The sequence below is a fragment of the Ascidiella aspersa genome, chromosome 6, assembly GCF_963924565.1.
Source record: "Ascidiella aspersa chromosome 6, kaAscAspe10.2, whole genome shotgun sequence".
Lineage (NCBI taxonomy): Eukaryota > Metazoa > Chordata > Ascidiacea > Phlebobranchia > Ascidiidae > Ascidiella > Ascidiella aspersa.
This window is the reverse complement of record NC_139452.1, coordinates 21,360,178-21,385,605: the sequence shown is the minus strand read 5'-3', so window position 1 is coordinate 21,385,605 and position 25,428 is coordinate 21,360,178. Positions and strand designations below refer to the sequence as shown.

At 37.2% G+C, this 25,428-nt stretch overlaps 2 protein-coding genes and 1 non-coding gene across 3 annotated transcripts; 2 read left to right on the top strand and 1 right to left on the bottom strand.

The window, feature by feature from the left end:
• The first annotated feature begins 1,809 nt into the window (after positions 1 to 1,809).
• LOC146140742 (sialin-like) lies at positions 1,810 to 9,734 on the top strand. Its single transcript, XM_083392691.1, has 4 exons — positions 1,810 to 2,067; positions 8,370 to 8,610; positions 8,834 to 8,967; positions 9,579 to 9,734. Exons 1-4 carry the CDS (start codon positions 1,810 to 1,812, stop codon positions 9,732 to 9,734), a joined length of 789 nt encoding a protein of 262 aa, XP_083248817.1.
• Positions 9,735 to 18,226: 8,492 nt separating this feature from the next.
• Positions 18,227 to 19,076, top strand: LOC146140741 (uncharacterized). Its single transcript, XM_083392690.1, has 2 exons — positions 18,227 to 18,444; positions 18,533 to 19,076. The coding sequence occupies exons 1-2, from the start codon at positions 18,227 to 18,229 to the stop codon at positions 19,074 to 19,076; spliced, it is 762 nt and encodes a 253-aa protein (XP_083248816.1).
• A 307-nt stretch (positions 19,077 to 19,383) lies between these two features.
• On the bottom strand, positions 19,384 to 19,458 carry Trnaa-ggc (transfer RNA alanine (anticodon GGC)). Its single transcript has one exon. It is a non-coding gene; the product is annotated as a tRNA-Ala (tRNA).
• Between the last annotated feature and the right edge of the window lie 5,970 nt (positions 19,459 to 25,428).

Genomic DNA, 25,428 nt, shown 5'->3' with positions numbered 1-25,428 from the left:
GATTTAAATGTTGTTACATTTAACTTCTATTGGTCAAAATCATATTTACATTTCGGTTTAGGCTAAATCGGACCAAAAGATTTTTCGTCCAACCGGCACCCTATATCTGAAGCAATTAGTTTAGGATTTAGGTTTTTTTCACCTAGATTTCTTGCCCTAATATGAAAAGTCAAATCGAAAATAACGAAAAAACGCCTTTTCAATAAAAGCTCTGTACGCTGGAGTATATAAAATTTGGCTTGGGTCTATATCAGCGTTTCCCAACCTTTTTGACACTAGTGCCCCCTTGGGCTAAATATTACTTCATATCGCCCCCCTCATCTTGCTTTACAGTAAAGTATCATATCAATCGTTGTCTAACATAATATTGTCTGCACTTTTGTTTCGATAAGCTGTCCGTAATATTTTAGGTTGTCTAACATACATTCACTATAGGAATTTATGGATACATTAATTCACCAGGTTATGTCATTACAAGGAAATATTCAACTTTCTGCACCAATACTATCAGGGGTCGGCAACCTTTTCTTGTCACGGGCACCAATCAAACTCAGAAAGGTCTCTGTGGGCCGCACAAAACGTTAACTAAGAATTGTGTTATTGGAATGTTAGAACAACTGTGAATCAGGCGGACCTCGGATTTTTTTCATCCATACTACTAATGAAAAGTGTAATAAAGCTAGTTTGAGGAAACGCGATAACCTTAGTGTTTATAGATAATTCAGTGTTTGTTAAGCTCTTTAAGTCCTGGCGCACCTGGCGAGCGAAGCAAGCGCAATATATTTGGGGTATACCAACATTTCTTTTAAATTTCGTGCTAGTATTTATTACATTGCCGAAAAAAATAAAAAAATGTTGAAAAATGTATGTCTAATACTTTTGAATACGTTTTCCTTTTGTCCGCAACCGTAAAAAAGCGCTAATCTATTCCAAAGACAGCATTAAAACGTAAACAAACTGGACGTATAAAGATCATTGGCGCGAAGCGCGAAATTTTTTTGCCCGTACTAAGTTAAAATCGTCAAAATGTATTTAAAATGGACTCGTGTCAAGTTGTCAAAGAGGTGGCGGGCCGTAAGTTGGCGACCCCTGCTTTAAATATACAAACATTTTTCCGGGTATAAAACTGTGAAACGCAACAACAACCAACAACTTTACATAAGAAAGTCAATTATTACGTAACAATGGTCGGAAAACTACTACAAGTTCGCAGTACAAAAGTTGCCATTTAAGGTTAAAAGTTACCTACAGTCCTGTTTGTTACTATTTTCATGTTAACTTTTTATAAAATTTAGCCTATAAGTACTTTTATGTAACGCCCCCTTATGTGCATTCAGCGCCCCCCCAAATTAGAAACAGACCCAAAACGCCCCCTTGTAACTCGCCAACACCCACAAGGGGGCGGTGCCGTCCACAAGGGCCCACGTTGGGAACCTCTGGTCTATATAGTTTAATTTTGTCCTCCCTGGTGAAAGAATCTATAAGTTATTAGCTTTTATATCTTTACATATTTTTCATAACTATAAATAGTAATGATTTCTAGGAAAACACCCCTGGTTGTTACGTCAAGACTCGCTACATCTTGGTTATAATCCAGTTCTTTGGAATGATCAATTTAATGTTTTTAAGAAACAACATAGCAATCGCTATCGTTGCTATGGTGACAATAAACCAATCCCTGGTGGCAAATATCAACTCGACGAGCCCATGCCCTGACAGAGGAAAAAATGCAAGCATTTCAGTTCAAACGGTAAGCGAAAAACATCCATGAATGTGGTTTTATTTTTTTTCTGATTATGCAGTGTAAATATGTCAATAGTAAATTACTTACAGTACGGTGAATTCAACTGGAACTCGGCACAACAAGGTCTTGTATTGGGTTGTTATTATTATGGGTATGTTGTGTCCAATATTCCTGGCGCCTGGCTTTCCAAAAGGTTTGGCATGAAGTACACTGTTGGAATAATGACTTTGATGGCGTCAGTACTCACTGCGTGTGTCCCATTTGTTGCCTACTTCAGCTTCGTTCTTCTTGTCATCGTACGAATATCAATTGGCTTGCTACAGGTATATAGGATGACATGAATTTGTTATAACTGGATAACAGGGTTGCCAGATAAAAAAAATAAAAAAAGCCAAACTTACTCTAAAAAAGGTCCTAAAAAGCCAAATCTACTACAAACTCTAACAAGCCTATGTTTATCCTTAAATAAATAAAAAATGCAATAAATGGTTATGCTGGTACATTGAATTTCTCTTTTTGTGCCAAATTTTCTTGAATTTTTTTTTCTTTTTGGAATTTTTCTTGGCAATTTTTTTTGTTTTCGCAAATTTTTCTTAGCAATTTTTCTCTTTTTGTAATATTTTTTGGAATTTTTTTCTCTTTTTGTGTTAGTTTGATCTCTTCTTAACATTACACTCATGACATTTTGGAATAAAACGAAAAAAGCCTAAAAAAGCCAAATTTCATTTGGATTTTTTTTTTTTTTAAATAAAATCCTAAGAGGTTCAAAAAAGCCTAAATTTTCAAATTTGGCTTTAAAAAATCCTAACTGGCAACCCTGCCGGATAAGCATTTGTCGTACAGAGCAGTGCTTCTTAAACTTTTTTAATTGTGTTCACCCCTAGCATCTATCTTCAGATTTCATTCACCCTTGTCTAATGATATGATAAAACTATCTCGTCTATATATAACAGCACACACGGAATATCCGCCCTGCTCGCAAGCTATCATCCATTTCTGAATGTTCACCCTTATTCACCCCTTTTAGTTGGTTCACCCCTGCGAAAATTTTATTCACCCTGGGGTGAACAATTCACCAGTTTAAGAAACACTGGTATAGAGTAACTATCACTATTAGAAAATACGACAAACTATAGTTACTATAGTCACTTGACCAAGCTGTCGGCGATTTATATATATATATATATGCAGTGGTGGGATTCAGCCGGTTCGCACCGGTTCTATAGAACTGTCTCTGGAATTTTATTGGATCAGCGAGCCAGTTGGCGTTATTGGTTACTGTTAATGGATTTTTGCGTCTCATTCCATACATTGATTTTTGAGATTCAACTAGCTCACGTGTTTGTTTTTTTCAAAATGTGCAATGGTCGCACCGAACGGTCATACATTGTGTCCATTTTTATAATTGTAGTCATTTTTCCTTAGTGATTGTTTGTCAAAAATTTAATTGTCGCGTCATAAGTACAAGTCAGGAGCGACTGCTGCTTTTTAGTGAGGCTTTTATAGCAGTGATGGGATTCAGCCGGTTCGCAGTTCGCACCATTCGCTGGAACCTGGGGTTGCATCCTGTTTTTACAACTACTTCAATTATTTCACTGAAATAGAACTTTTTGTAACAGAACCGGCTGAAATATATTACTTTTGTTATAGAACCGGCTAACAAAAAAATTGAATCCCACCACCATATCTATTTGTTAAGCAGTGTTGCACATCTGTAATTAAATACGTTTTGACTTAATTATGACTTTATATTTAGAAGTATTCGTACATTGAGTCAGGGCTGCGAGTCGCAGTCGGACTCGGGTAATTTTACGTAGGCCTATAGTCTTACTCGAGTCACGACTCCGACTCCGCAGCCCTGGCCTGTCAGCTGTAAATCGTTAATGCGAAATAGCATCTGGTGGATATTTTCCAACCATATATTGTGATTGAATGAATTATATGACACCCCTATAAGTGGATTCCTGTATATCCACCGTATATTAGGTACGGTACGGAATTGGTGAAATACAGGCCGTAGAGTCTGATCCGGACACTGAGACTCAACAAAATCGCAAATTTTGCTGGATTCGGACTCGGGAGTTAGACTTAGGTTAAAACATTCAAAATAATTAACGGAACTTTTATCATTACGGGTAAATACTGCCTTGTTCAGAGTAGAAATAGCTTGTGTCCTCTTACGACCCCGGTGGTTATGTCGTTTGGAGCCTATGTTTTTGGTAGGTGTAACCTTGGCGAAAAGGTAATGGGGAAGGAGGCAGACTAAATGGAGCTCGAAATTTCCCTTCAGGTTGGCCAAGCACGGTTGTGGTATCTAATCTCATGTACAAAACACCACATTTATGGAAACACAAGAAGAAAACCTATAAACGGTGGCAACAAGTTTTGAGGCACACAAATGTCACATGACCAGTCCTGGTGAACGCCGCTGGGAGTGAGTGAGAATGAATGCTGGTTGTCGGTTAAGTTGAACCATAAATGACTCGACAATAAAAACGTGCCGCCTTGATATATTTGGGAAAAGCGTTCGCAGATGGATTGATTCTGGTTATAAATTGTTCTGCTTTGTAAAATAATACTAGTACCGGTACTATTATACAATGGGGAGCACCAGGGCTTAGAATGACATGACGTGGCTCGTTTCCATTGACAGAAACACTTTGACATGACATGCTTCTCATAACTGTCGCTTAAAATGCTAAGTTGGCAATGACATTGTTAAATTCAAGGAAATAATGAGCAGGGAAGGATATGACGAAATGAACAAAAATGGCGAACGCACAACGTTATAGGCGAAACATTCTTTCTCACAAGGACTTACACAAACTGAACTGGAGATTTCCAGACGGCAAATCAAGCAACCAAATCGACCATATTGTTATTAACCGTAAATATAGAAGATTCCTAAAGGATGCAAGAGTTTACCGAAGAGCCGATGCATTTAGTGACCATCATCAACTAGCATCCAGTAATAAATTAATACTCTGGTTTACTAAACATATATTAAGTACCACACCTAAAGTACTTATTTTACTAAGAGTAAATTATCCGAAAGAAAATTACTTTTATGCAACGCGAAGTGGAATAACATTAAATCTTTGCACGTTTCAACTGCAATAAAAGTTGTGGCATTCTAAAAGAAAGAATATTTAGGCATGGATGACACCCAGAATGGAAATCAAATATAGAACACAACGATTTAAAACTAAATTGCTTAAAGCACCGAGTCTAAACAAATCCAGAAGAAAATATGCAAAATACCAATAAAGCGAAGAGGTTAAAAATATGCTCGGATCATCTGAAGGGCGTTGCAAGTTAGATTGAAAAAAAGAATCTGGGACAAAAGGGAAACTAACACGCGTTACAAGAACACAAAGCGACTTTGTGGTAACTATAGCCTACCCAACCCATAACTACTATATAGTTACAAAAAATGGCATAGAAATAAAATATATATGTGCGAAGCAAAATCGTGGTTTAAACGCTTCGAAGAAATGTTAAACAGGCCAGACCCAGTAAAACAAGAAAAGCTTACCTAGCCAAAGCTAGCCTAAATTCCAGTCACCCCTAGATAGATAAAAGCTGACCTAAAAACATCAAAAAAAATGCTTTTAAAAGCATTTAGGAAATCAATATAAAACCAACTCTATTCTAGAAGACTTGATATGTCTTAATATTTAAATCCCCCAAAAACAATCTTTAAACATAAGAAAACTGTGGTGCTGGGATAATAGTATTATTGGTCTCCTGTTTTATCTGGGGTCCTTCTAGGAATAATATAAATATACTCCAACTGATAAAGAAATACATGAAGAAAAGGCTGGATTTGGACAAAACAGATGTATAGACGAGATATTTATTGAATAATGCTTTGAATGGAACACACTTCTATTCATTAACTTTGAAGATTTCCCAAAGGGTTTTCACTGTGGCAAAACATTGTGAAAATGTGTGACAATCATAAAAAAATATTTTCTCATGCACCAAACAAACAGGTTACAACCTAGAAATACCCGTGGATCTTATTTACTTACCGTATACTTAAAGGACGTTTACTGTGTATAAGTATTAGCCAACCTTACTCCAGCATGGGACCACCAAAGGTTAAAACAGTTATCTTAAATACTTATTCGCAATTAACTGAACTTAACATGAAGACCATTAAGCCCCAATTTATGCTGAAACCTTCTACCAGAATAATAATATGCGTAAATAACGAGCTAAAATGTCGGACGTGATTCTTAATTTGAAAGGTCTTATCAGCAGCGATAAAAGTCTACATAACAACACCAAATGAACACTGGCAAATGCTAGGTCTGCCTTTGCACGTCTTAACAACATCCGGTAGTCAATCGTTTATAGCCAACGAAAAAATAAGACTTTATACTATCTTGGTCAAATCTGTCATCTCGTACAGATCTTAATGCTGGAGCGAAACCAAAAGCGATATTTACAAATTAAACCCTTTCCATAACGGGTGTCTTAGGAAGACCCGTGGGATATTCTAGCCTCACACTGTAACGAACGAGGAAGAATACAAGATTACGTGATTCAACAACATATGTAATATATAAAATGTAAACGGTTAAGATGGCTTGGACATGTAATACGTACAGGCTGCGGACACCAATTGTATGCCGAAAAGCTCAAAGGGTGAACAATAGGAAGAGCTTGTTTGTGCCCTGTCTTTATCGGGGTCAATTTGATTGACTACAACGTAATTTCAGGATAAAATTGCAGAATTTCTAAACAACTTTATTTTGGTGGTATTTATTGTTAGCCTTGTTTTAACGGTATTTTACCTCAATAAGCATATCAAAGGGGCCATTTTTTAAAGCTAAATGGAATGGCCGCTGTCCATGCGGTACTGAATGCATTTTGGTTGATTGAATGTTAAAATTTGTGTTTAATGTGTCATAACTGTACAATGTGTGTTATATTAAAGGCATAAAATACGCTTTCTAGGGTTCTTTTTCCCCATCGGCAATAGGTTCTTGGAGTGCTTGGAGTCCCCCATGTGAACGTAGTTCGTTTATATCAGTGGTTTGCTCTGGAGGAACTTTGGGAGTAGTTCTTAACCTCGTCGTTTTTGGGATATTAGCTAAAAAACTTGGTTGGCAAGCAATATTTTATGTTACAGGTAAAGTGGAAATCTGGTGATATAAAATAGTGAATGCCGCTATAAATATGTGTTTCAAAAAGTAATCTTGGAATTACACTGTATACCTTTAAAATATCAAGAAAGTTTTTGTAACAGTTTTTATAGTTTGGTTTGCCAATTAGCAATATCAGAGCAACCGCGGATCTACGATTTTTGGTTTGGGGACAATTAAAGTTTTTCAGAGATGACGTTACAAAGTTACGTCAAGGCATGACGTCAAAAAGTAGTAACCTTATGAAACCCCACTTCATTTGTTTATTTTGGTAAAGATGAATTTGGAGAGATGTTGCTTTCTATACAGAGTGTGGACTATAAAAATGTTATGGATTTGCGCAACGCGAAAACACACCTTTATTTCGTTTAGGTTGATAAAACTTGGGGTTCGATGAAACGCACGATGCCTTTGGGCTCCAACGATTTTTGACTTGGAATTTACTTGCTTTAATAATGACTTGACTTGTCATTTACACAAAACACTTGGCTTGGACAAATTATTTTGCCAGCGACTTGACGAGGACTTAGGTCATTTTAAAGTTCAACAAACAAATTCATTTTTTTCGGTTCAGGTGGTGCTGGAGTGATATGGAGCTTAGTTTGGATGTGTCTTGTTCATAATTATCCAGAAAATCATCCAAGAATATCAAAACAGGAAAAACAATTCATCCAACAAACAACTCGCCAAACTAACCAAACAAAAGAGGTGCAGCTTAAGATTTTTTTTTAATTTTTCTGTTTAAAGTAAGCCATTTTGCACATGTCTTCTTATGTTAGAGTTCCATACGTTCCACGGCAACAATTACGTTCATAAATATTAAACATAAAACCGATTTTCACTTATTAATATATTTTTTGTTATGGTTTATGCATGAATTTAGCATTCTAACATATGCTTTGCATGTCATTATAATGGCGGCATAGTGGTAGGTTTATTGCCAAATGTAATGCTTTTGGTGCTTACCACCAGAAGTTTTCATAGTCGTTGTTCGAAGAGATTAAGTATGGTGTGCATTATTTTCTAAGAAATTTGAAGGATCTTCGCCCCCTTGGAAGTGTGTGGCAACTTCCCTTCCTCTATGGGCAACTTGTGTTGCAATGTTTTCCAGCAGTTGGGGAAATTATACGATGATAAATTTGCTACCTACTTATGTGGCAACTATTCTCAACTTTGATATTACTGCGGTGTGTTCTTTATATTAGTTGTGTCGAACATAAATGTGGACACGCTCTAAACTAGAAGTTCTATTAAAGTTTCATTTTCATCGTAGGAATATCTGTACTAACTAAGCTTGATTAAGTTCGTTTTCCAATAGCGGCTTTATTTGTTTTACTTTGAACATTACGCTCACTATTAATAGCTTTTTTTTACAAAAACCCTAAAATATACCAAAAAAATTGTTACTTCCCTTAAACCAAAAGTCGCTTATATTGTAAGTTGTATAGACGTTTTGTAGGTTTTATATACAGAGTGGCTACCTCTCAGCATTACCTTACATCAATAATTTAACAATGATGGTGATCGCCGGGTATGCCAACAGTCTCGCAATAAACAAAACCAACATATCAATTGGGGTTTTAAGAAAAATCAACCAGACCTCGTCTCTCCTAACGACCGCAATATTCCTTATTCTGGTGGGTTACGTTGGATGCAATGCGACTGCAGCTGTGGCCTTCTTTTGCATCGCAGCTGGGGCTCACGCATTAACAAGTAAGAGATGTGCCACAAAGTTGAAAGTCTTAAAAAGACTCGTTTGATTTGTTTATTTTCTTTGGAATTAGACTGGACATTTTAATGCCAACATTGAAGTAAATTATGTTTTACTTTAAGTAAGAGGGTTTATTTTTGTTAAGTGCAATATACTTGGTCGAATGGTTTATACAAATATAAAATCACGTTTCTGAACCACTAAAGACTTACCGTTTGTACTCAGTAACCGGTTGCATCGCGAACACAGTGGACATAGCTCCACGCTACAGCGAGATAATGTTCGGTATCTGCAACACATTTGGAAACATTTCTGGATTTGTTGCCCCACAAATAGCCGGATTTATTCTTCTCGGAAATGTAAGTGGTGTTCGTAGACTGATCCACATCAGCAATGTTTGAACAACCGCAACACAGCAAGGCTGCGGAATCGTTGTCGGTTTGTTTTGCTTGAGTGGGACTCGAGACTCTGGACTCGACTCCATAAGACTACAAAAGTCCCGACGGTGCACATGCGCTATGCCAAACTTCGAAACTGAAAAAGCCGCAAACTGAAAAATATTGAGGTGTAATAGCACATGGTGGAATATTTTCCAACCACGTATCGTGGGTGGATCAATAATGTGACTCCCATATAAGTGGAATTCTAATTATCCACGTTATTTTAGTTATGTAGGCTAAATTGGTGAAAAACGGGCTGAGTCGGAGCCAGACTGCGGACTCGATAAAATTACAGATTTAACCAAAGTCGGATTCGGGACTCCGGTGTCGTACTCGGGATCATTATTTTGGCCGGAGTCGGACTCGGGTTATGTTTCACCGACTCCACAGCCCTGCCGCAAAGATACCGATCACAATATTGTAACACCCGCAAACAGAAAATGAGTTGCTGTAGTACTTTATGTTGAAGTGTTTTATTGACAAATCACTGTTTGCATGTTATTCAGAAGTTTATGTTTATATACTTTTAGAGTTCGATTGGACAATGGCAAGTAGTGTTTTGGGTGTCGGCTGGTGTGGAAGTGTTTGGAACTGTGTTCTACTTAATGTTTGCCTCTGGAGAAGAACAGAAATGGGCCAAGAAAAATCCGGAATCCCGGGAAATTTCTAGAGCCTTGCTAGAATAAGTAATTTGTCCAACGCATGATTTGTGTTTGCAACTTAATGTGTTCTTGGTTGTAAAGCGACACTTGCTACTTTAGAACCGAACCTTATTCCTCAAAATGTAATTTTAAATGTTTGACTGGATTTTGCAGTTGAACTTCTCATCGATTTAGCTCCGATGTTAAATCTTATCAAAATAAACTTGCTCAACACGCTATATTTTTTGTACTAAATCACTTTTTAACAGCCTTTGCAGTTTTTCGAGGTTATTTACAAATCGCAGTATCCAAAAATATATCGGCATTAGTCTTCCACAGTGAGGCAAATCAAAGTTTGATGCTTCCAGTCTACCAATAATTTTTTCACTTAGTCTTCTGTAGTTTTCACATTATGTAAAAAATAGAGCTTAGCAATACAAGTTTCAGACAGCAGTTAGTGTATAGGGTTTCTCATCCGAGACCCTCGTCGTCTCATAGGCTCCTGTCACTAGCATATAATAAATTAAATATTGGTTTAGCTAACAATTTCATCAAACATAAAAAATAACCATCATACTTTCACAAAAAATACCCACAATACTTCCACATTCAATAACAGCAAGGAAATTTGTTTAAACCTTATATACCTCAGCTATATGCTGTTAGACTGACTTATTTTACGCAATAAGAAGCGGAAGTTCGTAATATTTTGATTTTGCTAAACCTCTTTACTAAAGATCGAGTAAAAACATTAAAGTGATTGTTGGAAATAGTTTAATAACTATAAAGGTCAATAGGATTTTATTTATCAGCCTATTTATACTACAACAATATTATCAATTTGGTCTAGAATAGTTTGCTGCTTGCCATAGCAAAGAACATGTCTTGCAAATGCAGACGGTGTATGTAAATTACATAACAATATATGTTTCGGGGGCCCAAAGCTGCTTTTGTATTTAATAAGTGCACCTCCAAGTTTTTAAATAATTATTTATTTGGCTAAGCCTTTGCAAAAGTGATTTTCCGGTTAGCTAACGACAAACAGTGCTGACGAACTGACAACTATCTTACTCTAAACCAGCCTTTCTTACCTGGAGTAAATTTAACCTACCATTGGGGGTAAATATTTTTGTTTTAGCGGGTAAATGTGCTATTAATAAAATATTCACATCAGATAACGGGACAAAAAAAACTATGTCAGCTGTAGGTATTTGGTATTGGAAGCCTACTTTCCTAGTTCAGATTAATTGCTAATTCGAAGCTAGCCTTTTAGTAAGCTTGCTGGGAAATGCAGAGACTGTGCACCAGATATGATTTGTGCAAAGTCTCGATTGATTTTCCTGGTAAAGCAGAAAAATTCAGCAATTCAAGGAACATATTGCATGATGCACAAAGCGGCGCTTGTTTCAAAAAACATTCCGCAGAGACCTCACGAACAGATATCTGTGGTAATTAAAGTCGTTAATTATGTGAAAAGTTCAGCACTCAATACTCGATTCTTCAGCAAGCTTTTTAACCATAGATGCCGATCAAGCTGCATATATCACACTCACGTTCGCTGGCTGTCGCAAGGGCACATGCTTTGTCGTATTTGCGAACTAAGAGTAAAGTAAAATCAAAGTTGTTCTTAGTTGCAAATCAAATATATGATCTTTTCTGACAATTGGCGGAGACGGACTTTCTATAGCTTAGGCTTTTGTGGGGCACGATTTTAATTGTTGAAGACTTATAATAGTTTATTCCACAGGAGGGCTTCTGATTGACGCTTAGTTCTGACTCCAATCTCAAGTTGCGTATATCTAACTCGCGTGCCAACCACAAGACTTTCTGGTGATTAGAATTGTATTAGATGATAACGAACAACCAGTTTCAAACTATGGAACAGAAAACATAATAAAACATACCGTAAACACAAAAGCGCTTAGTCGGTAATAAATCATGCCCTCTACACTTTACCTTGCTTATATATTTAAAGCATTAAATCAACTAAACAAGAAACTGCAAGGTCCAGGAAGTAACATAATCGCAAAAACTAAACATCAATATGTTTGTAGTCCAGCTCAATATTTTGAGGCAACGAGCAAAATGTAATAATTTTGCATCATTTCACGGCTTGATAGAGATAACTGGAGATGATTCCAATCAAAACTTGAAGAAGGACATCATCGACCATTTTCAAAACTTGCAGGATGAGTTTGAACGAGTTTTTCCCAAAATAAATACTTGGAGCATTTAAAAGAAAGTAACAAGAAGTCCTTTTGTACGTAACGTGAAAAATGTTCCTGTAGCGATTCAAGAGTTTTTTTTACTTAAGTTTCACTCTTGCAACCATAAAAGAAACAATTTGGATAAAATGCAGCATTGCTATCCATAGTATGTAGTTATTCAAGCACTGAATATTCTGGTTCCATTTTCTTCAACTTACGTATGCTAGTGCGACATTTCTGCATTGCTTACTATCAAATCTAAAGCACGAAACCGACGTCATGTTGAATCCGATATTCATTGTGCCGTAAGGGCAGCCATTACATGGAAGAAACTGATAATATTTGTTACTTTCGTTTTTTTAATAATTGTGCACCATTTGATATATTCTGGGTAAATCTAATTCATCTTTGTTAAAAGGATAAAACATACAAAAAGAATAACAACGCCTGATCTAAACAAAGGCGGCTGGTTAACTAATCAAAATGTCTAGGACTCTAGGTTATTTATAGAAATGTTTGCCATCTTTGCGGTTTGCGTACTGCCACTGTAACTGCAAAATAACGCACAAATAATTGCTTTATGAAACCATAATAGCGGTGTTTCAAATATTTTAGTAACGCAACGCAGAATGCTTATCCAAATTACCTATACACAGGAAGCGAAATATGAGTTATGGGGTTGCAGTACGCGTGTTTATCGCTAATTACTCGCAAAATATATAAATCAAAACACAAAACTAGCCAACTAAACGGGATGTGTTTGTAATTAACCTGGGCCGCAGTTTTGTAGTTTACGATTTTGCCATTAATGAATTGGTAGGCAGGTTTTTGTTTCGCCTATTTGTTTTTGTCTCAATTATTATTGTTTGAATTTTATTGTTAGGTTTTAGTCCATTATTATTTCACAAAAGAGAAAATTAAGTTGGATTATTTTGATGAAGCCAGTTTAAGCCGCAATTAAAATAAGCTTTTAATATCGCTTATTGAGTAGTAAATGTGGTTCAACGAATTAGGTTTCATGTTGACACTTAAGCCGGTTTATTTGCACGTTTAAGCCGGATTCGAATCTATTTCTTCAATTTATTCTCTCTCGTTTTGGCGCTGGAACGAATTAATTTCTCTCGTTTCAAAAGGAGTGGTTTTCAATCCGTTCGCTGCTTCATCCTTTCGTTTCGCCAATGGCCGAATTCGTTCTAATAGAATGACCTGCTTTAACGCAGTGAACATCACGCCACTGTTGGGGCATTATGACGTAACACGAACGGCTTGTCGTAAACAAAACAACAAGTTTAGCGCATAACGAAAGAATATTACCTACACTTGTTGGATACTAATTAGTGACAGAGGCCCTGGTCTAGAATCCACAACATATAACATTATTTGTGTTAGGATGCGGGTTTGGGTAGGATTAAATAGTAATACTTGGTCAGCCCTAACCCAAATATTGTACATTGCTTGGGAGGATTCTAGGCCAGCGCCAAATAAAGTTTTATTAGTCATGTTTGGTACATCTTGTCACCTTCTTTTGTCCACTCTGCCTTGTATATAGCGTTGACGAGCACACATAAGCTTAACTTTCCTGCGCTTACATTTTGTGTGCCAGGCAAACTAACACACTATACAGTAAAAAACGTACTTAATCGCCAAACCTAACTCAAGTAATTCTTTTTTTGAATTTTAGGTAAATAAAAACGAACAAGCAGCAATAGATTGATACCGCAAGGAGTAGCCTAAGCTGAAAAATCGGTTGAGCGTCAGAGGTTTACTGGAATATTACGTAATAATACATATCAGTGATGTTACTCTTAAGCTGGCTTGCATTTTGTGCCATGTAATTACGACGCTGGAACGGATTACTTTTCAATCCGGATTGAACCTTAATGTAATCTGCCCGCGAAAGGTGCATATAAACGGGCTTACTAATGTTACTCCGAATTCATCATATCAAAGTAAGAGTACAAGCAGTTGAAAGCATCACATATAGGCTATAAAATATAGCCAGCCTCTCATTTCCGCAAGCACATTTCACGTCAAAACGTAGAGCAGATAGACGCAAAGGCATGCGTACCGACGCAAAGTTGGCAGAAGACAGGGGTAACCTTAGTCTGAGTGTATGGCTTTATGGTGCATCCTGTACTTTTCATCAACCCAAATCGGTATTTAGCTGTTGTCACATCAGTACCTTGTATGTAGGCCCTCGTATAGGGGCCGTTGCTGAAATGTAAGGCAGCATACTTTTTAGCTCTTTTTGCTGTTTGCGCTTTCGCCATCTCCAACTATACGACAGAAGTTGCACTTACAACAATGTAAGAACAAAACCAAATTTGGATCAAGTTCAAAATTAGACTAACCGTAGTGAGACCTACACATAAATAAACCTAAACTGCCTTGATCTGACATATTTTAGTTTTATATTAACTAGTTTAGGCATTTTTCGTCACAGATTATGTTGGAAAATTGGTTTTATTATGTCATCGGCCGTAATACCATGGCGTTGTACATCGTTCTTCTCTAGGTAGCATTGTTTTATAAGTACCCTTAAAAACGGGGTTGGTAACCTTTGCCTAGCTGCTAGCCAAAACCAAACTCAGAAAGGTCTGGTGTGGTAATCGTTGTAATTAACTTACGGAGACGCATTTCCTTTTTTGCCGACACTCGTGGTGCGAGTTGAATTGCCGTTTTCCGTGTATACGGGAATATTTGTTATTCATAAGTTTATTCTTGGTGAGTTGCGTTGTATATACATTATATTATATGGTTTTGCAGCCTTGATAATATATCAATATGTAAAATGTAACCTTTGTCAAATTTACTGCCATGCCATAAGTGGTCAGTTAGCCCAACATTAAAGGCCTTGTACGTTAAGTTCTTGTTAGGTAGTATTTACACTGCTTTTCTTTGTGAATGCTTAAAGCGTGGTAAATATCACGCCTTGACTACATTTGCCCAAACTCTTTTTATAACGAACAACTGTTGATGATGGGCGGAACTATGATTTTTTTACCACAATAAAAAAATATTAAGGATGGTGTACATTTTCCAAAAAAAAAAAAAAGATTAAAAAAATATTAATTTTCATTCAATATTTTCAATATTTCGCCCTCCCCCCCCCCCCAAAAAAAAAATAAAAATAACCACCACAAGACCAAAAAATTCGTAAAGCCGTTGATCAAACCTTTCCAAAGATGTCACCCATGTTGCATTGAATAGGCTGTGCGTTTTAATCGTTGGTAACCGATACAATATTGATAACCGATCGCGGTAATTTTTAAACGCCTGAAGTTTGCCCAGTTCAATTTAAAATCGAAGGAAAAAACACTTCCACTGAATACATAACGTCAAACAAAAAAAATTAATTGCAAACATTCATATTTTATACGCAACATACGAGACCCGCTTGTCCCTTATTGCGCTTTGTTGGTGTCGAAAGGTTACTTGCTCGGTCCCTTCAGCATAAAAGCGGACTTGTGCACTACTATAGACTCCTACAGTGCATTCGGAGCCGCTTTTTAGTCGCGAAAAAGTTATATTGTCGCATTTTTGTAAAAAAAAGATTGAACTTTTCACCATTTGGATTCACACAGACTCTGTTATTCGAAAGAAAATTATTTTTATGGAAAATAAGATTTGTCATTTCGACAAGCTTTTCGAAGTGAAGTGGATGTTTGAAAAACAAATGATATTTAAATTATAAAGGGATAGTGTTGACACTGATCACAATCTTTCAATGCTCTTCAGTGCAGTCACCACCATAATTATGCATAATCGGCACAAGGGATTTAAAAGACAGAACATATAAAGTGAGAAAAATTACGCCTTTGCTCAAGTACCATGCTACGCGCGGGACTTTTTGAATAATAATATTCCATCAAACGCGCTAAAAGATACGTAACGACTTATCGGATTTGCGCGAAGCGCTAAAAAAGCCAAATGAGCTTCTTATGCCGTTTATATCTGGGAATTGGAACCGATTTTTTGTTTGGTTTTACCGCAGATGGTTGCGCTTAGTTGTACATATTCGAGTGGCAAGTCTGGATTAAGGCCTCTAGTTGTAGCGACATATTTTTAAGTTGCATGCTTTAAACGCAGCCGTGTAGTGCGGCGTTTTTGGGCGACTAATTACTTTGCGTCTCGCGATAACCTGTGACTATTAGTTAGGTCTCAATCAAGCGTTATTGGGCGAGCAACCAACGTGTAATGCCAGTTGCAGAGTTACAATATACTTGAATGCGTTAAGTTACAAAAGTAACATTCCATCATAAAACGTGCTGGCCTTGGATAAGTACGCTACACGGTTACTCAAGGTAAACTTTAGGTCAATATTTAGCGCGGTTATGCACAGTGTAATTGTCAAGTATTGGTTATATATTACTGGCAATAGTAACGTTGTATTTTTTGCAGTACAATATTTGACTGCATAATAGATCAACTTAGTCAAAACATTTAAACTGAAACACAACAATGTTTAAAGAATATAAGATTACAATTAAGCTACCCCAAACAAAGCCAAAGTTTATAAAAAGAATAGGCTATACTAGAATTCGATATTCTGGATTCGTTATTGTAGACTCGAAACCTAAAGTTCTAGAATCACCTGGGATTCTACTTTGAACATCCCTAATTGTCACATTCGCAACAAAACCGGGACCAGGTAACCAATATATGTGTGCTGGTCATATTTTGTGAAAAAGGTTTAAAAGGATTGTTTTAAACATAACAGCAATCCGGACACCCGCCAAACAAATACAATTTAAATAGTACTATAGTGTTCTTGTACAACCACAGTGGTAAAATAGTAGAGAGACATTTTCTTATCAATTCTAATTAAGAAATCAATTCCGCAATGTCGCTTGTGACGTCTTTGTCATTTTGTGAATTAGTTTGCCTAATCAATTCAAACCAGCTTGATTCATGCTGGTATCAGACTTGGACAACTAGATTTATTTTAGCTTTCTACAATTAGATTAGAACTGGAACTAGAAATGTAGTATTTCAGTTTTTCTAAATTAGATTAGAATTCGAATTAGATCATTCTCGTTATCTTAAAGAACATCAGAATTAGAATTACCGAATTTTTCTAAACCAAAATTTAAATTAAAAATTGAGCTAGAATTACATTTGATTATTTACAATCAATTTGATTTCATCGCAAATTATTCAAGTCGTTCCGACCAAAGTTTATTAGTTTAAATTCTCTGTTTTGACTGAGAGACTAATACTGCCGTTGGACAAAGTAGCATGTTTAGTAAAATCCGATGAGATTGTGAAAATTCACTTATTAGCTAGTTGAAGGTGACAATAAAATAATTCTAAAGGTTATTTGGTGCCATCGAAAACTACAAGAATCCACGGCTTTCATGCGCTATGTACTCGAATCCGTGATTGTCTAGCGGCCGCGTAAAAGGAAGTTAACCAGAAAGTATAACTACGTAACGAGAAAAAGAAGGAGTATATGCAATACACAAAAAAACAGAACGTAGACTAGAAATAAACACATTTAAGAAGAAGGCGACAAACGTTTTTATTCTATTTTGAAACAAAAACTGCAAAGGTAATGTCAGGTATCTGAAGCAAGACAGATTTTCTAAGACATTTGTTCTTTTGTTTCCAAACAATTACCCTGTTACCTTAATTAAACAGATGTAAATCATATGTGAAACATTTAAATCCCTGTGCTTTAACTGTAGGTATAAAGATATATGCTTACCGATCGACAAAATATATATTTTGTTGTGGAGCTAATATAAGGAGGTGAATGCTCAAAGCAACTCAGTTTTTCTTTCGCACAGGGGGTCATCAGACAGTTATTTTATATTTTATTGTAAGTATACGACACGTGTTGGTACGGTATGATGAATTTTAATGGTGTACCTTGAATAGTTTTAGGAAACGGAAAATGGTAAGCAAATAGAACCAAAACAGTTAATGCCAAAAGGTGGTTTAAGTGAATTTTTTCCTTTTTTGACCCTGCATTTTTCATCTTTGTCACACGCAATATAGTTACTGAAATCAAAGTTCAATAAACCTGCATTTGTTTAATTTTCTTGGAATCAAACAAGTAGAGCAGGAATGCAAAGAAAACTCGATTTGACAAAGCTCCAGTAAGAATTTACTTCTAAAATTTTTTAATTTATATCAGATTCGGTTAATGTTTGTAGAATGTTTTTGATTCCAACTTAAGTTGTAATAATTATATAAACGCGACATTATGTTTGGGCTCAAGTTTACGCCACATAAGTTGGAGGAATACTCGAACAAGCGTTGATCGACTTTGATGTATTGCATCCGATTATCCTTCCATATAACCACCGAGTAACGGACCTGGTGATCATGCAACAGCATGATGAAGTCGGACATACTGGGATGGGGCACACGTGGTCGTCCCTCAGACAACGCTACTGGATCATTAAAGGTGGCGTAGCGGTACGACGTGTTCTGGGCAAGTGTGTCTCCTGCCGACGACGAAACGGTTCCTTGGGAAGGCAGATGATGGCGGACCTCCCTGCTGCAAGGCTACAGGCCAAAGAGACCACCGTTCTCAGCGGTTGGTGTCGACTACTTCGGACCCTTTCTCGTAAAACAAGGGCGCAGCGAGGTAAAGAGGTACGGGTGTATCTTTACTTGTTTTTCCACCAGGGCTGTTCACATCGAGATATCACATTCCCTATCGACGGACTCGTTCATTGGAGCTTTACGACGTTTCATCGGTTGTCGCGGACGTCCGGACGAAATCTTCAGTGACAGCGGCACCAACTTTATTGGTGGTGAACGCATACTGCGCGAAGAACTTAAGAAGTGGAATCAACAGCAGATTTACAAATATCTACAGCAACGTGAAATTGCGTGGAACTTCAACCCCCCCACTGCCAGCCACATGGATGGCGTTTGGGACCGCATGATACACTCCGTGCGCAAAATTCTCAATGCAATGCTTGCGGAGCAAATCTTACCAGACGAGAAGCTGAACACTTTGATGGTGGAGGTCGAGGCGATCCAGCACTCTCGTCCCGGGGTCCTTGTGACGTTCGATCCTGGGGATGAAGGGCCCCTAACACCTAACCACCTACTGCTGCAACGTGCAGCGCCTAACATGCCCCCCGGGCTGTTTACGGAAAAGGACTGTTACCATCGCAACCGCTGGCGACAGGTGCAATACCTAGCTGACCAGTTTTGGAGGTGATGGTCTCGGGAGTACCTGCCGACGCTCACGATCATATCTAATTGGACCAAAGGGCATACTAATTTCGAAGCCGGCGACGTCGTGCTGGTGGCAGATGACAAACAGCCTAGAAGCAAATGGATTCTGGGTCGTGTGATCGATGTACTTCCTGATCGCAAGGGAGTCGTGCGTCAAGTGATCGTCAAGACTCGTGCCGGTGAATTGAGACGCCCATTCGTACATTATTGGGGGGTACACCGAAAAGCCATTGCAGACTCACCGAATCTGTCGATCAATGATGCAAGCAGAGCAGACTAGAAAAACAACTAGCCTGCAGTGAGGTTCGAACTCACGACCTCCGGTCAAGCCGGGACCGTCGCTCTACCAACTGAGCTATGCAGGCTCAGAAGGGAACGAGTCGAGAAACAACCATACGCCAATGCTTGCTCAATTATTGGGGGGTATGTTACATCGTATTTGCCAGTAAATACCGATTTCTATGAGACATTGGTGCTGTACCGTTGTGAACTAACTTTTTAATACATGCGGTCTTTCATTTTCGCCTGACTGTCGTGGCGCAAATTTGTATTGCTGTTTTTCGCGTAACAGGGCGAATTTGTCACTCGGAAGATTATTCTTGGTGAGCTGCGTTGTGAATAATATGGGTTTGCAGCCCTGGTAATATGTCTATATTATGTAAATGCAACCTTTGCTAAAGTTTCTACGATGACAAGTAGTCAGTTCGCCCAGCATTATTTGCCTTGTGTATATAATAACATCCTTTATGTGGTATTTACGCTGCTCTTGTTTTGCAGCGCCTTTTCTTGTGAACTTTAAGAGTGTAAATTTGCTCTTTGTTGACTGCATTTGCCTTAGCTCTTGGTAAGTTTGTGTTTATACGTGTGACATCATAATAAAGCATTGTTTGTTAAATTGCTTGTTTATTTAGGCGTTTGAAATGTTATGTACTGACGCTGTTTGCTTCACATTCTCCCGGTTACCCAAATAGTTGGTGAGCATCATATTTGAAACTGTACCACGAGTTAATTGTTTTCGACATATTGCCTTTGTATAGAAACCGTCTCCTTCCCGTATTGTGCCAGCTTCGTTGATTCTTTCTTCAGTTCAACAACAAGTTTCAAATTCAAACTGTTTGTGGTTGTTTAAGAGGCTGAAACAGGAGACGCGTTTCGCTACAAGAATTTAGCCTCATATAGCGTTCTGCGCATAGACCGGGGCGCATATAACGAACATTATATATATCATAAAGCCAAAATAGAACACGAAGCTTTAAATAATTCCGGTTTGATTTGTTTACGATTTTATATTTAGAGTTTTTCGTACATTTAGCAAGAGACAAAAAACATTTGGCCAAACCGGTTTTAGCTTAAAAATTTCGTTTAGGCAAAACTAAATTCGTTTGTTACAAATAATTTGTAAAGATGTTTAGTATAAGAATTAGAAAGAAAGAAAAAGTTTCTGCATGACGTATTTGACATTATCACTGGTAAAGGATATAGATCTTTCTTTGCACGTCTTCTGGGAATCAGTTGTTTATTGACAAAAAACAAAAATATGGCTCTATGCCACCCTGGCGAAATCCGTTTATCTTATACGGGCCTGAATTCTGGATTTGTTATAACTGGATAACAGGGTTGCCAGATGAAAAAAATAAAAAAAGCCAAACTTACTCTAAAAAAGGTCCTAAAAAGCCAAATCTACTACAAACTCTAACAAGCCTATGTTTATCCTTAAATAAATAAAAAATGCAATAAATGGTTATGCTGGTACATTGAATTTCTCTTTTTGTGCCAAATTTTCTTGAATTTTTTTTTCTTTTTGGAATTTTTCTTGGCAATTTTTTTTGTTTTCGCAAATTTTTCTTAGCAATTTTTCTCTTTTTGTAATATTTTTTGGAATTTTTTTCTCTTTTTGTGTTAGTTTGATCTCTTCTTAACATTACACTCATGACATTTTGGAATAAAACGAAAAAAGCCTAAAAAAGCCAAATTTCATTTGGATTTTTTTTTTTTTAAATAAAATCCTAAGAGGTTCAAAAAAGCCTAAATTTTCAAATTTGGCTTTAAAAAATCCTAACTGGCAACCCTGCCGGATAAGCATTTGTCGTACAGAGCAGTGCTTCTTAAACTTTTTTAATTGTGTTCACCCCTAGCATCTATCTTCAGATTTCATTCACCCTTGTCTAATGATATGATAAAACTATCTCGTCTATATATAACAGCACACACGGAATATCCGCCCTGCTCGCAAGCTATCATCCATTTCTGAATGTTCACCCTTATTCACCCCTTTTAGTTGGTTCACCCCTGCGAAAATTTTATTCACCCTGGGGTGAACAATTCACCAGTTTAAGAAACACTGGTATAGAGTAACTATCACTATTAGAAAATACGACAAACTATAGTTACTATAGTCACTTGACCAAGCTGTCGGCGATTTATATATATATATATATGCAGTGGTGGGATTCAGCCGGTTCGCACCGGTTCTATAGAACTGTCTCTGGAATTTTATTGGATCAGCGAGCCAGTTGGCGTTATTGGTTACTGTTAATGGATTTTTGCGTCTCATTCCATACATTGATTTTTGAGATTCAACTAGCTCACGTGTTTGTTTTTTTCAAAATGTGCAATGGTCGCACCTAACGGTCATACATTGTGTCCATTTTTATAATTGTAGTCATTTTTCCTTAGTGATTGTTTGTCAAAAATTTAATTGTCGCGTCATAAGTACAAGTCAGGAGCGACTGCTGCTTTTTAGTGAGGCTTTTATAGCAGTGATGGGATTCAGCCGGTTCGCAGTTCGCACCATTCGCTGGAACCTGGGGTTGCATCCTGTTTTTGCAACTACTTCAATTATTTCACTGAAATAGAACTTTTTGTAACAGAACCGGCTGAAATATATTACTTTTGTTATAGAACCGGCTAACAAAAAAATTGAATCCCACCACCATATCTATTTGTTAAGCAGTGTTGCACATCTGTAATTAAATACGTTTTGACTTAATTATGACTTTATATTTAGAAGTATTCGTACATTGAGTCAGGGCTGCGAGTCGCAGTCGGACTCGGGTAATTTTACGTAGGCCTATAGTCTTACTCGAGTCACGACTCCGACTCCGCAGCCCTGGCCTGTCAGCTGTAAATCGTTAATGCGAAATAGCATCTGGTGGATATTTTCCAACCATATATTGTGATTGAATGAATTATATGACACCCCTATAAGTGGATTCCTGTATATCCACCGTATATTAGGTACGGTACGGAATTGGTGAAATACAGGCCGTAGAGTCTGATCCGGACACTGAGACTCAACAAAATCGCAAATTTTGCTGGATTCGGACTCGGGAGTTAGACTTAGGTTAAAACATTCAAAATAATTAACGGAACTTTTATCCTTACGGGTAAATACTGCCTTGTTCAGAGTAGAAATAGCTTGTGTCCTCTTACGACCCCGGTGGTTATGTCGTTTGGAGCCTATGTTTTTGGTAGGTGTAACCTTGGCGAAAGGGTAATGGGGAAGGAGGCAGACTAAATGGAGCTCGAAATTTCCCTTCAGGTTGGCCAAGCACGGTTGTGGTATCTAATCTCATGTACAAAACACCACATTTATGGAAACACAAGAAGAAAACCTATAAACGGTGGCAACAAGTTTTGAGGCACACAAATGTCACATGACCAGTCCTGGTGAACGCCGCTGGGAGTGAGTGAGAATGAATGCTGGTTGTCGGTTAAGTTGAACCATAAATGACTCGACAATAAAAACGTGCCGCCTTGATATATTTGGGAAAAGCGTTCGCAGATGGATTGATTCTGGTTATAAATTGTTCTGCTTTGTAAAATAATACTAGTACCGGTACTATTATACAATGGGGAGCACCAGGGCTTAGAATGACATGACGTGGCTCGTTTCCATTGACAGAAACACTTTGACATGACATGCTTCTCATAACTGTCGCTTAAAATGCTAAGTTGGCAATGACATTGTTAAATTCAAGGAAATAATGAGCAGGGAAGGATATGACGAAATGAACAAAAATGGCGAACGCACAACGTTATAGGCGAAACATTCTTTCTCACAAGGACTTACACAAACTGAACTGGAGATTTCCAGACGGCAAATCAAGCAACCAAATCGACCATATTGTTATTAACCGTAAATATAGAAGATTCCTAAAGGATGCAAGAGTTTACCGAAGAGCCGATGCATTTAGTGACCATCATCAACTAGCATCCAGTAATAAATTAATACTCTGGTTTACTAAACATATATTAAGTACCACACCTAAAGTACTTATTTTACTAAGAGTAAATTATCCGAAAGAAAATTACTTTTATGCAACGCGAAGTGGAATAACATTAAATCTTTGCACGTTTCAACTGCAATAAAAGTTGTGGCATTCTAAAAGAAAGAATATTTAGGCATGGATGACACCCAGAATGGAAATCAAATATAGAACACAACGATTTAAAACTAAATTGCTTAAAGCACCGAGTCTAAACAAATCCAGAAGAAAATATGCAAAATACCAATAAAGCGAAGAGGTTAAAAATATGCTCGGATCATCTGAAGGGCGTTGCAAGATAGATTGAAAAAAAGAATCTGGGACAAAAGGGAAACTAACACGCGTTACAAGAACACAAAGCGACTTTGTGGTAACTATAGCCTACCCAACCCATAATTACTATATAGTTACAAAAAATGGCATAGAAATAAAATATATATGTGCGAAGCAAAATCGTGGTTTAAACGCTTCGAAGAAATGTTAAACAGGCCAGACCCAGTAAAACAAGAAAAGCTTACCTAGCCAAAGCTAGCCTAAATTCCAGTCACCCCTAAATAGATAAAAGCTGACCTAAAAACATCAAAAAAAATGCTTTCAAAAGCATTTAGGAAATCAATATAAAACCAACTCTATTCTAGAAGACTTGATATGTCTAAATATTTAAATCACCCCAAAACAACCTTTAAACATAAGAAAACTGTGGTGCTGGGATAATACTATTATTGGTCTCCTGTTTTATCTGGGGTCCTTCTAGAAATAATATAAATATACTCCAACTGATAAAGAAATACATGAAGAAAAGGCTGGATTTGGACAAAACAGATGTATAGACGAGATATTTATTGAATAATGCTTTGAATGGAACACACTTCTATTCATTAACTTTGAAGATTTCCCAAAGGATTTTCACTGTGGCAAAACATTGTGAAAATGTGTGACAAACATAAAAAAGTATTTTCTCATGCACCAAACAAACAGGTTACAACCTAGAAATACCCATGGACCTTATTTACTTACCGTATACTTAAAGGACGTTTACTGTGTACAAGTATTAGCCAACCTTACTCCAGCATGGGACCACCAAAGGTTAAAACAGTTATCTTAAATACTTATTCGCAATTAACTGAACTTAACATGAAGACCATTAAGCCCCAATTTATGAACACTCTACCAGAATAATAATATGCGTAAATAACGAGCTAAAATGTCGGACGTGATTCTTAATTTGAAAGGTCTTATCAGCAGCGATAAAAGTCTACATAACAACACCAAATGAACACTGGCAAATGCTAGGTCTGCCTTTGCACGTCTTAACAACATCCGGTAGTCAATCGTTTATAGCCAACGAAAAAATAAGACTTTATACTATCTTGGTCAAATCTGTCATCTCGTACAGGTCTTAATGCTGGAGCGAAACCAAAAGCGATATTTACAAATTTAACCCTCTCCATAACGGGTGTCTTAGGAAGACCCGTGGGATATTCTAGCCTCACACTGTAACGAACGAGGAACTATACAAGATTACGTGATTCAACAACATATGTAATATATAAAATGTAAACGGTTAAGATGGCTTGGACATGTAATACGTACAGGCTGCGGACACCAATTGTATACCGAAAAGCTCAAAGGGTGAACAATAGGAAGAGCTTGTTTGTGCCCTGTCTTTATCGGGGTCAATTTGATTGACTACAACGTAATTTCAGGATCAAATTGCAGAATTTCTAAACAACTTTTTTTTGTGGTATTTATTGTTAGCCTTGTTTCAACGGTATTTTACCTCAATAAGCATATCAAAGGGGCCATTTTTTAAAGCTAAATGGAATGGCCGCTGTCTATGCGGTACTGAATGCATTTTGGTTGATTGAATGTTAAAATTTGTGTTTAATATGTAATTACTGTACAATGTGTGTTATATTAAAGGCATAAAATACGCTTTCTAGGGTTCTTTTTCCCCATCGGCAATAGGTTCTTGGAGTGCTTGGAGTCCCCCATGTGAACGTAGTTCGTTTATATCAGTGGTTTGCTCTGGAGGAACTTTGGGAGTAGTTCTTAACCTCGTCGTTT

Coding starts and splice junctions, on each gene's coding strand:
- LOC146140741 (XM_083392690.1), top strand. CDS start 18,227: ATGCAACAGCATGATGAAGTCGGACATACTGGGATGGGGCACACGTGG. Junction 18,445..18,532: donor ACCACCGTTCTCAGCGGTTG/GTGTCGACTACT, acceptor TTTTTCCACCAG/GGCTGTTCACATCGAGATAT.
- LOC146140742 (XM_083392691.1), top strand. CDS start 1,810: ATGTCAATAGTAAATTACTTACAGTACGGTGAATTCAACTGGAACTCG. Junction 2,068..8,369: donor TATCAATTGGCTTGCTACAG/GTATATAGGATG, acceptor TTTTATATACAG/AGTGGCTACCTCTCAGCATT. Junction 8,968..9,578: donor GATTTATTCTTCTCGGAAAT/GTAAGTGGTGTT, acceptor ATATACTTTTAG/AGTTCGATTGGACAATGGCA.